This window comes from Hyalella azteca, unplaced genomic scaffold (assembly GCF_000764305.2).
Source record: "Hyalella azteca isolate HAZT.00-mixed unplaced genomic scaffold, Hazt_2.0.2 contig11473, whole genome shotgun sequence".
NCBI classification, from domain to species: Eukaryota; Metazoa; Arthropoda; class Malacostraca; order Amphipoda; family Hyalellidae; genus Hyalella; species Hyalella azteca.
The window spans coordinates 388,531-405,432 of record NW_025941472.1 but is presented as its reverse complement, the minus strand read 5'-3'; the positions used below and the strand labels follow the sequence as shown (position 1 = coordinate 405,432).

Sequence of the window (16,902 nt, the reverse complement as noted above, 5' to 3'; positions counted from 1 at the left end):
CTGTATTTTTCCTTTTCCTTTGACGGAAGTAGAGTTTAATTTCCTCCTAGCTTGCTCATGCATCATTAATTGGAAAGCATCTAATTTGGACTTCTTACTTAGATCGCACGGATAGAAATGCAACGGCGTAGATTTCGTACATTGAAAATAGGTTATCAATGTGTAGAAGCTTTTATTCTAGTTGAGCAAATGGCTGTTTTTGTCGGTCCACTCCGACTTAAATATTAGGACAATATTATTATCAGAAAGCGAAATTTCCGTCCAGAAATATCCGAGACCACACATTGTAGCGGCGCATATGTGAGCTCGTTGCACATTACGAATTCACTTTTCATTTTCAGTTAAAAATTAGTTAATGCAAGAACATTTACGAGTGCATGATTTTTTTTACAAATTATCATGCTTCAAGTTATATTGTTATTAAATGAATTAATTATTATTACGAAGACTGAAATTGAAACACTGAAGCAAAAAAGTTTATGGCAATCAAGTTACCGTTCTGATCGAAATTTTAACAGAATTGTTTGGTTTTATTACGACAAAATAGTTCATTTCTAGGTATAAAATATACATAATAGATAATGTCTAAGCTTGCAAGATTGATTCTACAAATTTGGTTCGAGGAAAACCGATTTGCAAGTGAAAACTCGTGGTCTTCGCTGAGTTGTTCTACAGCTTCTGCAAATTGAGTTTAATGGCGCTGATTCGACGGCGAACATCAGCGACGTCTCGTAAGTGAAACATAACAGCATTAATGACGAATTAAAGATGGTTCAAACAACATGAGATTCTGCCTTCGAACAACAAGAGTACAAGGATGATCGACGCGCCCTCATTCAGAGCCTTGATGCTCAGCATGTTTATAAAGAACGATTTTTACATCCGTCTCTATGTTTATTTGCTCCAACATCTGATCGAATGGATTATTCTCATTGAAAACGTTTGATTTTTTCGAACAAATTATATATCTAAGGCTTTATTTGTCTCGTATTCCCGCACTCTATTTTTTGTTATTCCGTAATCTCTTTAAAAGTGATCGACGCGCCCTCAATCAGAACCTCAATGCTATCTAATTATATTGTTCGTTTTTGAAAACAAAATTTAGAATTAGGAAGGATATATGTTCTGGTTATGAAACGGAACTTTCTCTGCATAACTTTCATAGATTTCCCCGATCGATTTCATGTAGATAGGATTCAAGTTAAGGTCGACTACAATCATACAAGATTTGCTGCGAAATGACGTTTTATTTATTTATTAATTATCGATTCCAGAACTAAGCTAAATCTGCTATATTTATACAAACCACACATTTCTTATGTGTACAGTTGAAATGTGCCGTTCAATATTGTAAAAGCTATGTGCGGTGAATGATATTTTATCACTTTCGGCCGAAGTTAGCATTTTAAAATTCTTTGTTTACTGTACTAATAGTATTTCTGATATAATTTCCATTTAAAGGCACATAAATTTGTCTAGCCCGAGCCTTTTAAACCCGCTCTAAGGTTTCCAGGAACAATTTTAACTTGAAATAGTTTTACTTTGAACAGAACGTTAAGTCGTTTTCTTGGGTTAGTAGGAAATTCAATTATGTCTGACTTATTTTTATCTGTATTATTATTTTCCGCGTTCTGACACTCAGAGAGTGCCTGACACTCAGAGAGTGCCCTGACACTCAGAGAGTACCCTGACACTCAGAGAGTGCCCTGACACTCAGAGAGTGCCCTGACACTCAGAGAGTGCCTGACACTCAGAGAGTGCCTGACTCTCAGAGAGTGCCCTGACACTCAGAGAGTGCCTGACACTCAGAGAGTACCTTGACACTCAGAGAGTGCCCTGACACTCAGCCTGTACAATTTCTCATAAAATATAAATTACCTCAGAAAATCAATATCAAACATGTCGTTTACGTTTCCTAACATGCATGGCAGTTGTCAAGATTTTTTCGCTTAGTTTACAGAAAAGTTTAGCCTGGCAGTGGACTTGCTTTTCTGGGACGGCGCAATATCCTTAGTATCCTTTTTCGGCGCAATATTCAACGACCCCAGCAGGATTAAACACTACTCGCTGCACGCGACACTTGTGATCACCAGTCGTGTCATCACCAGTCATATTACCAGTCATATTACCAGTCATATTACCAGTCATATTACCAGTCATGCCATCGCCAGTCATATTGCCAGTCATGCCATCACCAGTCATATTACCAGTCATGTCATCACCAGTCATATTACCAGTCATGCCATCGCCAGTCATGTCATCGCCAGTCATATTACCTGTCATATTGCCAGTCATATTACCAGTCACATTACCAGTCATGCCATCGCCAGTCATGTCATCGCCAGTTCTAATGAGGCATATAGAGTGCAAATGAGGTATTATAGATATAACTAGCGTGCAAATGAGGCATAGCGTACAATAGTAGGAGAAAGTAGGTACGATGGAAATCTGGAAGCAAAACTAAATGTGAACGTGAAAATTCGAGAAAGTACATTTAAAAGCTAACGTAATTATTATATTTAATTCTAAAACTGAAGCTTACAACGATATTGGGCTCTAATACGACCTCTCGAGAAACTTCGACCGCTACTTGTAATCAGCAGCCAACCTATATAGCAACAATTGCGGTCACCCTGCCGGACCAACCCTGGGCCTATACTTTCAAAAAAAGTCAAGAGATCGTATGTTCATGAACCAATCATTGACGGCCTTTTTAGCAAAATCCACCAATCATAGACAAGAAAATAGACCCTAAGCACTTACGTTCACTTAGCCAGATTTGAAAGTATGGCCCCTGCTGCTTATCGTCTATATAGCCCATTATAGTAGCGCATGTTCATCTGTACAGTAAGCCCCCACTCTGGAAATGATAACAAGTGTATGGTAGAGGATATTGTGGATATCAGCGGCTAACTTTCCTGACGAGCGACTGGTTGTCGTATATCAAACAAATGCTATATATAATATATGTCATCAAAAGCAAAGTTTAAGTTAGAAATGAAGCGAAAAATCTTTAATTACTTTTGTTCTCTTTTTCAGTACTGTCTTCGTTTAGATTCTCTTCTTGTACATGATATTTTACTATCAATTAAAAGGTCTTAGAGCGGTTGATGTTCTCGGATCTATTTATTTTCGGTTTCCTCCTCCCAGACATAGCAGCCACTTTGCTAAATTAAAAGTATTGTGGAAAGTCTGTCGACCTCATGCACTTTGTTTACATTAAATATTTTTATTTTTTGAATTTACCGAAACTAAAAAATCGAGAATTATTAGTTTATCTTACTTCGGTCATCAACAAATGGCTGCACATTCAGGCGGTCAATGACAATTAATATTTCAAAATGAATCCTGCTATATAAATACTTTTTACCATCATTGCAACATAACAAAGTGCTCTTTGGACATCCTTACCAACATGATTCCTACATATAATGTATCGATGTTGTTTACAGCACAGCAAGACAACATTCAGCTGAAATACTGCATTTTGTTCTCTAGCTTAAGTGATGATTGAACTCATTCAACGTGAGCAAAATTTATGTAAATCAGCGGACCTTATTGAAAAAGTATATTATAGTTGGTAAAGAAACGACAAATGCACGCGAAGCCAATACGCAAGATCAAAGTGCGCTTATACTGAATGCTTCTCTTCGTTGCTAGGGTTTGAATAGGTTTCTTGCAGTTAAATGATCTTGAACTGGAACGTACCTTGTCGGTATTGGGGATACGCACTCGAATTACATAATATATTTGGACTCTTTTGCTCTATGGTGGACTGTATCTTCACCCGGCGGAAAGCAATCGAATTCTTTTCATGACAATTCGCGAACAGAAATCGTTTGAATTATAAAAAAAATAATGTATTGACACCAAGCGAAACTTTATTTTTTTTACATTTTTTATCTAACTTTATAGTCGATATTTTCACCAATTTAGCCTAACACATGCCCGACTTCATACCGTTACATTTCGAGGTATAAATATTGCAGGACATGGAGTTTTTAAAATGTAATAATCACCTTCAAGACGCATGCTACAAAACCTGAATAAAGTTGGGAAAGTTTTTAAAGTCGCACTCGTGATCAGCTTCACAATCGCGTGACTGTGCGGGATGCGTCACTGCTAATGCTTGTGCAGACATGTTAGCTCAATAAGAATCACTGCGAACTTCATGACGACTACAATACAAATGATCAACTACCAACTCACTCAAACATTGAGAAACTTATGACACCGGGAGCCTTACTTTCAAAACTCGCTAAGTGAACGTAAGTACTTACGCTCTATTTTCTTGTCTATGATTGGTGGATTTTGCTTGCAAGGCCGTCAATGATTGGCCGATGAACTTACGATCTCTTAACTTTTTTTGAAAGTATAGGCCCAGTTTACTGCCTCAGGAATCTGTTATGTATATTTTTTGACGCGCGTAGCACAATTGGTGTAGCGTCGTGTAGAGATGATACCGCGCATGCAGTGTTGCGCGAGGTTGGTAGATAATGACACTTTTTTAACTATATATAAGACTTTTTCTTGTAATCCGCATCAATCTGATTACAATTCTCATTCAAGGTAACATGTTGATTGCTCACAATTTTGATAATGCTCACTCGATGAACTAAGTTCATGTTTTATGTACAGTCAAATTCAAGATGCATTTAAACTGCACCTCAATCAACTATGTATAGTGCGCTTTCCTCAAGTGAAATATCAGTATTTTTCACAAGCTTTACTGGAAAAAATTTAATCATTAGATGAATGGTTAAGTAGTTGAGTTCCATGTACCTAAAGTTCTGTCAGCTGTGTAATATTGAGATGAGTAGTCGAATAAATGCGTTCTCCGTACCATAACTTCAGTCAGCTGTTGATCATCTAATGATTAGTTAAATAAATACGTTCTCCGTACCATAACTTCAGTCAGCTGTTGATCATCTAATGATTAGTTAAATAAATATGTTCTCCGTACCTAATACGTCTGTCAGCTGTTAATCATCAGATGAGTAGTTAAATTATAAATACGTTCTCCGTACCATAACTTCAGTTAGCTGTTAATCATCAAATGATTAGTTAAATAAATACGTTCTCCGTACCATAACTTCAGTCAGCTGTTAATCATCAAATGATTAGTTAAATAAATACGATCCCCGTCTCATAAGTTCCATGAAGGCTGTGCTAGAGATGCGTGGTCCGCTTGGCACGACGCGCGACCTGCAGAAATTCGCTGCATTGCTGCCGCCCTGTACACGCACTGCCAATGTTTACCCTCTCACTGTAAACAAAGCTCGCCCATATCTTTGCTCAGCCAGTGCTTTTTCTTTTTTATTCTTCTTAATTATTCATTCTTTTACATTCTTAATACTATTTCTGGTGCCGTTAATTCGGTAGAAGTTTGGAAAATATTCTCGCCTCGGTCATCCCAACACACTGTAGATTAGATAGGAAAATATTCTCGACTGAAAAATCAAAGCGCTCTGTTGTTGATTAGATTATTGTTTTGTCTCTATCTAAAAAAACTATATCGCTCCCACTGTCTATATGATAAAAACTATGAACATAGTTAAAAAAACTATATCGCTCCCACTGTCTATACCTATGATAAAAACTATAAACATAGTTAAAAAAAGCTATATCGCTCCCACTGTCTATACCTATGATAAAAACTATGAACATAGTTAAAAAGCTATATCGCTCCCACTGTCTATATGAGTAAAACTATTATCATGGTTTCCAGAAAACTATAATGCTCCCACTATTTATGAAATTTCATTTATAAACAATTTAGTTTGATTTATATTTACTAATATTAGATATATTATTTTTGTTCATAAATCAAATATCAATAAATTATTTATAAACAATATAGTTAATTCAATGCAATAGATTTGAACTAAGGAGAAGGTGTGTCCCACGCAGGCGCGCTCCGAGGAGCAGGTGGCGGCGGCCTATCACTAAATTATTTATAAACAATATAGTTATTATTTATAAACACTATAGTTATTATTTTATTATTTATAAACAATATAGTTATTATTTATAAACACTATAGTTATTATTTTATTATTTATAAACAATATAGTTATTATTTATAAACAATATAGTTAGTTCAATGCAGTAGATTTGAACTAACAAGAAGGTGTGTCCCATGCAGGCGCGCTCCGAGGAGCAGGTGGCGGCGGCGCTGCTGGAGGCGGAGCGCGTGTGGCTCGTCCACCGCGGCGGCTTCTGCGCGGCGCGTCTCCTGGGCGACGACGCGTCCCCTGCGCCGCCCCTGGGCAAGCTCGCCCTCAAGCTCGAGCACAGCGGCGACGTCATACACGTCGACGAGGACGACGTCGAGAAGGTGGGTGCTTCCTAGTACGCCCAGCATACAAGACACGCTGTCTATGGATAATACAGGGAGAATATATTTTCATATAGAGAAGTAATTGAGTATGGTTTTTATTTTTTAAAGAGTATGGCTTTTTAACTGAGAAAGGAATTGGTCCTGGAATTTTTCCATTTTATACGTGCTTAACATTCTTGAATTTTTTGCTATCAATTTCGTGATTAAATTGGTAGGTACTTAAATATTGAATTGAATTTGAAATTTCATAATCACTTTCTCACCCAATCATAGTTCACGCCGTTGGGAGAAGCTTTTTAAATTAACGTTATTTATGCATCTCATACATACAGAGGCCCGAAATTAATCACGGCGTTATTCACTGAAAAACTGAATAACTTTTAATTTAATTTTTTAATAATAATAATATCATAATAAACTTTTCTTAAATTTTTTAACCACGATCAGGCGAACCCCAGTCAGTTCGACCGGTGCGAGGACCTGTCGTCCCTGCGGCACCTGAACGAGTCGTCGGTGCTACACACCCTGCGTCAGCGCTATGGCTGCAACCTCATCCACACCTACGCCGGCGCCAGCATGGCTATCATCAACCCTACCACGCCACTAGCCATATACTCAGAGAAGGTGCGTGTCTTGTACCACCACGCCACTAGCCATATACTCAGAGAAGGTGCGTGTCTACTAGCCATATACTCGGAGAAGGTGCGTGTCTTGTACCATAACACCACCACGCCACTAGCCATATACTCAGAGAAGGTACGTGTCTTGTACCACCAACACCACCACGCCACTAGCCATATACTCAGAGAAGGTGCGTGTCTTGTACCACCAACACCACCACGCCACTAGCCATATACTCGGAGAAGGTGCGTGTCTTGTACCATAACACCACCACGCCACTAGCCATATACTCGGAGAAGGTGCGTGTCTTGTACCATAACACCACCACGCCACTAGCCATATACTCGGAGAAGGTGCGTGTCTTGCACCACCACGCCACTAGCCATATATTCAGAGAAGTTAAGTCATTATAAGTGGCTGTTCATGTCAATTTTTACTTGAACCAACATTTATGTGCTTGTTAGTTTAGGCAGCGTTGATGTATTTATAAGTTAGCGTTAATTTATTTCCTAATTATTACGAATGACATTATTGTGTTAGTTATTTCAGTTCACATTATTACTGTGGGTATTGCTACTACCATTAATTCATTAGTTATAAGAACAGTTATACCAACAGTTAAAGTGACTATCGTTTGTTTCCCGGAACTTTGTTACTTAACGCCAGTATTGGCTGTAGGTAACTGAATTGTATTGGACGTCGACATTTGATAACTTTTGTTCATTTGTGACTAATTCTGTGGAGATGGTTATTTTTGTCCTCTCTTTATCCATGACGGTCATTAGATGCCGTTAGATTTCCCATCTTACTGTCGCCATTTAAGTTAGATCAATGTGTACTTAGCCGTCAAAAATCAGATTTTCGTTACAGCTGTCGGATGAAGCATATAATTTGCCGGGACTAAGAACTGGGCTAAGCACAAACCTAACTAATATATTGCTATATTACGCATGAACTGTAGGATTAGAACATTAATTTGTACTCAGGCCATGGCTATCATTTTAATGCACGTGTCTCGATGGTGTATCATGCATCAGCCTAACTGTCACGCAACCATTATATACTATTTATGGTATAATTATTGTGTCAGGTGATCCAAATGTTCATGGAACAATTATGATGTCAGGTGATCCATATGTTCCGCGGGTGCCGGCAACTCAGGCCATGGCTATCATTTTGATGCAAGTGTCTCTATGTTGCATCACACGTTAACTTAAATGTCACGCATCTATTATGTATAATTTATGAAGTAATTATGATGTCAGGTGATCCAAATGTTCCGCGGGTGTCGGCAACTCAGGCCATGGTTATCATTTTAATGCATGTGTCTCTATGTTGCATCACACATCAACCCAAGTATCACGCATCTATTATATATTATTAATGGAACAATTATGATGTCAGGTGATCCAAATGTTCCGCGGGTGCCGGCAAGAGGAGATGCCGCCGCACATTTACTCCGTGGGGCAGGCGGCGTACCGCGAGATGGTCTCGACGCGACGTGACCAGAGCATCGTCTTCCTGGGGCGCTCCGGTGCTGGCAAGACCACCAACTTCAGACACGTCCTGCACTACCTCGCCCTCGCCACCCCGTCCTGCAACTCCCTCCTCACAGGTCAGCTCCTGCTGGGGGCAGGGCAGGTCTTGCTGGGGGCAGGGCAGCTCTTGCTGGGGGCCAAGCAAAAATTTCACCGAGCCTTTGTTGACCAGCGTTATGGAAGACCCTTGAGCTGGGGGCAGGGCAGGTCTTGCTGGACGCAGGGCAGGTCTTGCTGGACGCAGGGCAGGTCTTGCTGGACGCAGGGCAGGTCTTGCTGGACGCAGGGCAGGTCTTGCTGGACGCAGGGCAGGTCTTGCTGGACGTAGGGCAGGTCTTGCTGGACGTAGGGCAGGTCTTGCTGGACGTAGGGCAGGTCTTGCTGGACGTAGGGCAGGTCTTGCTGGACGCAGGTTAGGTCTTGCTGGACGGCTGTAAAGTTACAGGAGGCAGGGTAGGTCTTGCTGTACGTAGGGCAGGTCTTACAGGATGGAGGGCAGGTCTTACAGGACGCAGGGCAGGTCTAGCTGGACGGTTGTTCAGTTAGAAAACATAGATCAGCTGATACTCTGGTACTGGTGGCTTATATGCGGTGCATTCTCGTTGTCTCCTGATATGCTGCATGGTCTAATAATGACCTGAGGAGACACTTCAGCACATTTTTTCGAGGGCTCGTTACGGAACTTTTACGATGCATATATCTCAGTGTCGGAAAAATCGTTGCTTTTTCAGAAAAAGTTCAGATTAATAATGTATATCAATTTTGTCTCAAAAATTGGTCTGCTACCTCATTAGGCCATGGATTATTTGAAGACCAGAATCAGGTAAATTTGTTATCGTGTTTCCATGCGCTTTGTAAAGCAGTATCCGCTCGTATCCCAAAGCTCTGTTATCACCGTTCAGTTGAACGTTGTTTTTATTCTTCAGTTGAACGCCTGAACGCGATCTCGACGTTGCTGGAGGCGTTCGGCAACAGCAGAACGCTGCTCAACACAAACGCTACGCGCTTCACACAAATATTCAGCCTCGACTACGACCACACAGGCCAGATCGCCTCTGCTTCCATACAGGTAATTTAGCTGCTAGAAATCCGTTAATTCTCAATGAGTTATTCTGTAAAAAATATATTAGTTGTCCTGGCGTCCTCCGTCCTCCGTTATCGAATATTCATAAACCGAAGAATATCACAATTATTTATTGAGGTCGAACTCGCCTAAAATAAATGAAATTTCAAATGTAGCTGAAAAGATTTGCGTATATTTCGTCATATCTGTGTACATGTACTGCCATCTTTGCAGGTGTACCTACATGTACTGGATCTTTGCAGCTGTACATGTTGTTGTTGTTGTAATTGCCCATCCTGGTAGTGGCGACTAGGGAGGGGGATGATAGGTCAGTTTTTCCGGGCACTCGGTACCACTGGTAGTTCTCCGACCATCACTGGCTCGCTGACCCGCCAGAACCATTTGATTGCATTACACAACACCCTGGACAAGCCAGGTACTCATTTATCAACCAGAGTTGGATGAATGGCCGAGTTGACCATGAGCTGAGCTTTCCGGTAGAACTTGTCCTCGGTGGGACTCGAACCCGGGCGCTGGGTGTGAGAGACAGAGTCTCTCACCACTGCACCACCACAGCTCAGTGCAGCTGTACATATACTGGCACGTTTGCAAGTGAACATGTTTCACCATATTTCATTATATACAGCCTTATACTCTCCGAGCCCAACCTCTTCATGACGCCTCTGCAGCGGGTGCCATATATTGCCTTATATTATATATACTTTTATATACAGCCTTATATTGCTAGAGGTATAGCCATATACTCTCCGAGCCCAACCTCTTCATGACACCCCTGCAGCGGGTGCGATATATTGCCTTATATTATATTATATTATATTATATTATATTATATTATATTACACATACAGCATATTGCTGGAGTTATAGTGTTATACTCTAAATAAGCAGGGGATGTCATTGCAACGCGTGATGTGTCAGGTCGTTTCATCATTTCCCCCAGTCTATATGTCTCCGCTTGTACCCCATGTAGACCGTCGTTTTTGCTCAGTAGGAAATACCCCCAAATGAATTCTATAACACCAATAAATTCTATAATGAGATCTTAATAAGATCTCATTATAGATCTTGATAAGATCGCATTATAGATCTTAATAAGATCTCATTATTTTCCCCTGTCTATATGTGTCCGTTTGTAGGCCGTCTTATTTGCTCATCAGGAAAGACCAATAAGTCCTATAATGAGACACTAATAAGTCCTATAATGAGACGCCAATAAGTCCTATAATGAGACACTAATGAGATGTTTACTTCAGACGGAGGACAAGCAGAAGGCAGGCATCATAAGTCCTATAATGAGACACTAATGAGATGTTTACTTCAGACGGAGGACAAGCAGAAGGCAGGCATCGCGTGGGCGCGCATACGTGCCGCGCTGGACGTGCTGGGGGTGAAGGAGGGCGAGCAGCGCGCCCTGTGGCGGGTCCTGGCCGCCATATACCACCTCGGCGTCGCCGGCGTCACCACACGTGAGCTGAACGCAGCTCAGCTACTCTCAGCTCAGCTCTTCTCAGCTCTTCTCAGCTCTTCTCAGCTCTTCTCTTCTGAGCTCTTCTGAGTGGAACTGAACTCTTCTGAGCTCAGCTCTTCTCAGCTCTTCTGAACTCTTCTGAGCTCAGCTCTTCTAAGCTCTTCTGAGTGAAACTGAACTCTTCTGAGCTCAGATCTTCTCAGTTCTTCTTAGCTCTTCTGAGCTCGGCTGAGCTCTTCTAAGTGGAACTAAACTCTTCTCAGCTCTTCTCAACTCTTCTGTACTCTTCTGAGCTCAGCTCTTCTGAGCTCGGCTGAGCTCTTCTAAGTGGAACTAAACTCTTCTCAGCTCTTCTCAACTCTTCTGTACTCTTCTGAGCTCAGCTCTTCTGAGCTCGGCTGAGCTCTTCTCAGCTCTTCTGAACTCTTCTGAGTGGAACTAAACTCTTCTGAGTTCGACTCTTCTGAGCTCAGCTTTTCTAAGCTCATCTGAGTGGAACTGAACTCATCAGGGCCTATACTTTCAAAAAAAGTTAAGAGATCGTAAGTTCATCAGCCAATCATTGACGGCCTTTCAAGCAAAATCCACCAATCATAGACAAGAAAATAGAGCGTAAGCACTTACGTTCACTTAGAGAGTTTTGAAAGTATGGCCCCAGGTTTGGTCCATTAAAAGTGCTTACCAGCGCTACGTCCGCTCTCTGCTCACTCTATGTAAGAGAGTGTTGTGTGTTGCTATTTGGACATCGTCCCAGTTATTTATCTGAGAGTATGTGTGTAATGCATTCATCTGAGACGTGCTGCATTCGTGACCTGTGCCATGACCTGTGCCATGACCTGTACCATGACCTGTACTATGACCTGTGCCATGACCTGTACCATGATCTGTGCCATGACCTGCACCATGACCTGTACCATGACCTGTGCCATGACCTGTGCCATGACCTGTACCATGACCTGTACCATGACCTGTGCCATGACCTGTACCATGACCTGTACCATGACCTGTGCCATGACCTGTNACAACGTGCGCCACAACGTGAGCCACAAGGTGCGCCACAACGTGTGCCATAACCCCCCCTGTACGGCAGACGGTGCGGCGCACAAGGCGCAGTTCGCGCGGCCTGCGAGCGCGGACGTGGCGGCGGCGCTGCTGGGGTCGACCATCGAGGAGCTCACGCGCGCCATCTTCCTGCCGGCGCACCAGGCGCCCCAGCCGCGCTCCTCCTTCAGGTGCATCTTAATGCTTTAATAATAGTTTCCTTATCACTATATCTTTTGTAATTATATTTATTAAGTCCCTAATGATTGCCATTAGTGACTAGTTCTTAGTCCTGCTGGCGTCCCAGGCGCCCCAGCCGCGCTCCTCCTTCAGGTGCGTTACGACGCTTTAATAATACTTCTGTTATCATTATATCCTGTGTAATAATATTTGTTATCATTGTTGCTTCATCATACTTTTGTTATCATTAAATCCTTTGTAATAATAATATTTGTTATCACTATATCCTTTATCATAATGCTTGTTATCATTACGTCGCTAATGATGGCCATTTGTAACTAGTAGATGAATGATGAACATTAGTGCCTAGTAGCTGCTCTTGCTGGGCCACCAGGCGCCGAGGCCTTTCTTGTCCTTCAGGTGCTCAGGGAACGCTTATATCACCTCGCTGTTATTAAATCAATAATTATGACCATAAGTGACTGCACTTTGTAACATATAATCAGCTATTATTTTTAACTTAGAAGTATGAAACACAAAACGGGCATAATTTAATACGTTAAGTGCGGCACGTCCCAACAGCGCTGGCAGATGGCCCAAAAACGGCCAAGTCCTCTTCTAAAAAGGCCTATAATTCAAAATATACTATTAAATTTGTAGGTTCCCTTGCAAAAATTAATTTTTTCCCCGTACATTTTACAATTTAATGAGGTAGTACTGCCATCATAAATTTTTCTCAACAAACGCAATTGGAAAAAAAACTAAATCGTGGAATTTGTCCGAAAAAAGACCCTGCAACCCGGCGGTGTGTTGTGCCACACTCAACGTGTTAATGGCCACTTCAAGAGCATTAGATGAAGCACCCCGTCACAATCTTCATATCAACGTCCCTGACATAATGACTATTGTGATTAATTGATTATTTGATAACTGCATTTCAGTGCAGTAAACTAACAATAATTGACCGATAGTGACTAATTGTGAACAATAAGTAAAATAACGATGCTATGAACTAAGTAGTTCAAGAAATACAGTAAATGGCAATTGCTTTGTAATTATATTCCTTTAAAAATTGAATAGGCTAGGAATACATTTTTTGAGTACGTAAAATCAATGAGAAAATAATTTGAGTAAGTATACCAAGTGTCCGAACAAATAAATTCATTTAAATTAACCTAATTTGTTGCTGTTAGTGGCCTGCATGATGTGTAAACAATCGTTTTAGCTATTATAAAATGATAGCATTCATTTTTTCCAAGCATTGAGCGTCAAGTTGTTATGACTTTACTATTCCTGTTTATAAACACTAATGACTGTGAACTATACTCATTCATTCTAATCATTCTTAAGATTTATCATGCATTTTCTACGTAATTGAGCAATTCTATTAACGGGATAATAAGAGGACGTGTTTCTCATTAACCTCTTATCTCAATAATAGAATTATTTATCCATCACACGTTTCTCATTAACTAGCTTCCATGTCTGCTCGCTCGGTGTTTGCTTCTGCCGACGTAGGTTCCTCGTTTCTTACGTTGATATGCACTAAAAATATTCAAATTTCCTGATTAAAAACTTAATGAGATGACCTTAAATGATCTTTGGAGATGATTTTCATCGCGAAAAGTCTACTGGTTCTAATGTCCTGAGCGGTTTAAATGCGACGAAATCAACCGTTATTTTCGAAACCAAATCTTTTCTTTGTCTCAATATGAAAGCTTTCATACCTCTTCTCATGTTTGCTATATCATCCATTCTAAGATTGATGTCACTTGTTTGCTTAAATTGCAAATTAACTAAAAATTCAAAAGCAAAGTTTAGTCCACAAAAATTCATATCTTTTAGAAAACGTTTCAGAGATAATATAAGATGATGTACTATTCTAAGATAATATGTTATATCATCTTGTTTGTTATATCTTCTTTTCTAAGATAACATACTATATTATCTTGTCTGCTATATCTTCTATTCTAAGATAATATACTACATTATCTTGTCTGCTATATATTCTAAGATAATATACTACATTATCTTGTCTGCTATATCTTCTAAGATAATATACTACATTATCTTGTCTGCTATATCTTCTAAGATAATATACTACATTATCTTGTCTGCTATATCTTCTAAGATAATATACTACATTATCTTGTCTGCTATATCTTCTAAGATAATATACTACATTATCTTGTCTGCTATATCTTCTAAGATAATATACTACATTATCTTGTCTGCTATATCTTCTAAGATAATATACTACATTATCTTGTCTGCTATATCTTCTAAGATAATATACTACATTATCTTGTCTGCTATATCTTCTAAGATAATATACTACATTATCTTGTCTGCTATATCTTCTAAGATAATATACTACATTATCTTGTCTGCTATATCTTCTAAGATAATNGTAACTTTGAAGTGAAACCTGCTTCTGAGTTCCCTGTTTGTTTCCATTTACCTGCAGTTGTAAACATTCCTACCATTTCTATGTTGAGTTTGGGTCCTTGAAGGCCATTGTTGTAACTTTGAAGTGAAACCTGCGTCTGAGTTCCCTGTTTGTTTCTATATACCTGCAGTCGTGAATACCCCTACCATTTCTGTGTTGAGTTTGGGTCCTTGAAGACCATTGTTGTAACTTTGAAGTGAAACCTGCATCCGAGTTCCCTGTTTGTTTCCATTTACCTGCAGTTGTAAACACATATACCCTTGCTCCGTTAAGTTTGGGTCCTTGAAGACCAATACGTGCCGAAATTACGTTGTTTGTGTGTGTTTTTTTTTGTATTTTGTTGCAAACACCGTGAGATTATTATTATAGTTTTAGTAGTTATGGTTTTCCTTGTATTGTGTGCCTAGAGTTTTGTTTGTGACTGCAAGTTGTTCGTCATGTTTGCTTTGTCCGCATGCTTTACTCTTGTTTATTACTGGGAGGCTGTTGCGCTCTGATGGAATATAAGATCCTGTGCACCAGCCACCCTATCAATGATCCTTTGCCCTAGTATCCTACGAAAGATCCTGTGTACCAGCCATCCTATCAACGATCCTCTGCCCTACTATCCCATGAAAGATCCTTGGCAATAGTCACCTTATAAATATTTTTTCCTTGTATCCTGTCAAAGATCCTGTGCATACCATGCAGTCACCCTTTCAAAATTCCTTTGCCCTTGTATCCTATCAAAAAAGGACCTGTTCACCAGCGTCCTATCAAAGAATCCTTGCACCAGCACCCTGTAAATTTTTGGATAGCTTAACTTCAACAAACTATATGTTGTATTAGTGTGTTGACATCACCATTTCATGAATGACATGAATAATGAGTTATAATGAATGAGTTACCCAAAGCGTAAGGATCGCGTTCGTTTTGTTGAGTCGGTAGCGTATTTCCCTCCTCCATTTGCATGATGTAGTCCTATGGACCAAAGGATGATGGTATCCATGCCCTTGTATAAAATATTTCTTGATTGTTTCCGTTGTAAAATTTGTTGTAGACAATGCCTGGCATGTTATTTGTTATTCTTAAGGCTTAATTCGGTCATTAAATTAGTTAAATCGTATATCATTTCAGCGCCTAATTTCTCACGTTATTTCATGTTATCTAATGTATATAAAACCATTTTCAAATACTTCATAAAAAATTCCTCTTTTATCATAACACGCTTTTAAAACGCTCTTAAGAATGTTTTTAAAACTACAACACAAGCGACATGTTATATGCGTTCCAACCATGCATTATTCAACTAAAAATTTAACAAACCAAATCATCATAGGTTCAAAGTTGGCTAACAGATTTCAGTCTCAACTCTTAATTAATCAGTAATTAAGATTTTCTTTATTATGAAGTTATTTCTTTATTATGAAGTTACTGTTTATTATGAAGTAGTTCTTTATTAAGAAGTTTTTTTTTATTATGAAGTAGTTGTTTATTAAAAAGTTGTTTCTTCATTAAGAAGTTGTTTCTTTATTATGAAGTAGTTGTTTATTAAAAAGTTGTTTCTTCATTAAGAAGTTGTTTCTTTATTATGAAGTAGTTGTTTATTAANTTCTTTATTATGAAGTTGTTTCTTTATTATGAAGTTGTTTCTTTATTATGAAGTTGTTCTTTATTATGAAGTTGTTTCTTTATTATGAAGTTGTTCTTTATTATGAAGTTGTTTCTTTATTATGAAGTTGTTCTTTATTATGAAGTTGTTTCTTTATTACGAAGTTGTTTCTTTATTATGAAGTTGTTCTTTATTACGAAGTTGTTCTTTATTACGAAGTTGTTTCTTTATTATGAAGTTGTTTCTTTTTTATGAAGTTAATTCATTATTATGAAGTTGTTTCTTTATTGCGAAGTTGTTTATTATGAAGTTCTTTCTTTAATACGAAGTTGTTTCTTTATTATTCATGAAGTTGTTTCTTTATTTTGAAGTTGTTCTTTATTATGTAGCTGTTTCTTTATTATGAAGTTGTTTCTTTATTATGAAGTTTATTTATTATGAAGTAGTTGTTTAGTCTCTTGTTATACCCCCCCTGACGACAGTGCTGGGTATTACAGGTCGAGCTCGCCCCTGGACCGCGCGGGAGGCCGGGGCCACAAGCAGCTGGAGGGCCTAGAGGCCCTAGAGGGCATGGCTGCTGGCCTCTATGC

The 16,902-nt window shown here is 39.3% G+C and overlaps 1 protein-coding gene across 1 annotated transcript in view; it reads left to right on the top strand.

The window, feature by feature from the left end:
• The window catches only part of LOC125178635 (unconventional myosin-XVIIIa-like), a gene marked incomplete at its 3' end in the record, with an annotated part of 90,461 nt that overhangs the window by 70,124 nt on the left and 3,435 nt on the right, over positions 1-16,902 (top strand). The window contains 8 exon segments of the mRNA XM_047882860.1: positions 6,146-6,337; positions 6,788-6,964; positions 8,366-8,576; positions 9,426-9,568; positions 10,311-10,364; positions 10,905-11,049; positions 12,142-12,283; positions 16,810-16,900. Of these exon segments, the coding sequence (XP_047738816.1) occupies positions 6,146-6,337; positions 6,788-6,964; positions 8,366-8,576; positions 9,426-9,568; positions 10,311-10,364; positions 10,905-11,049; positions 12,142-12,283; positions 16,810-16,900 (1,155 nt within the window).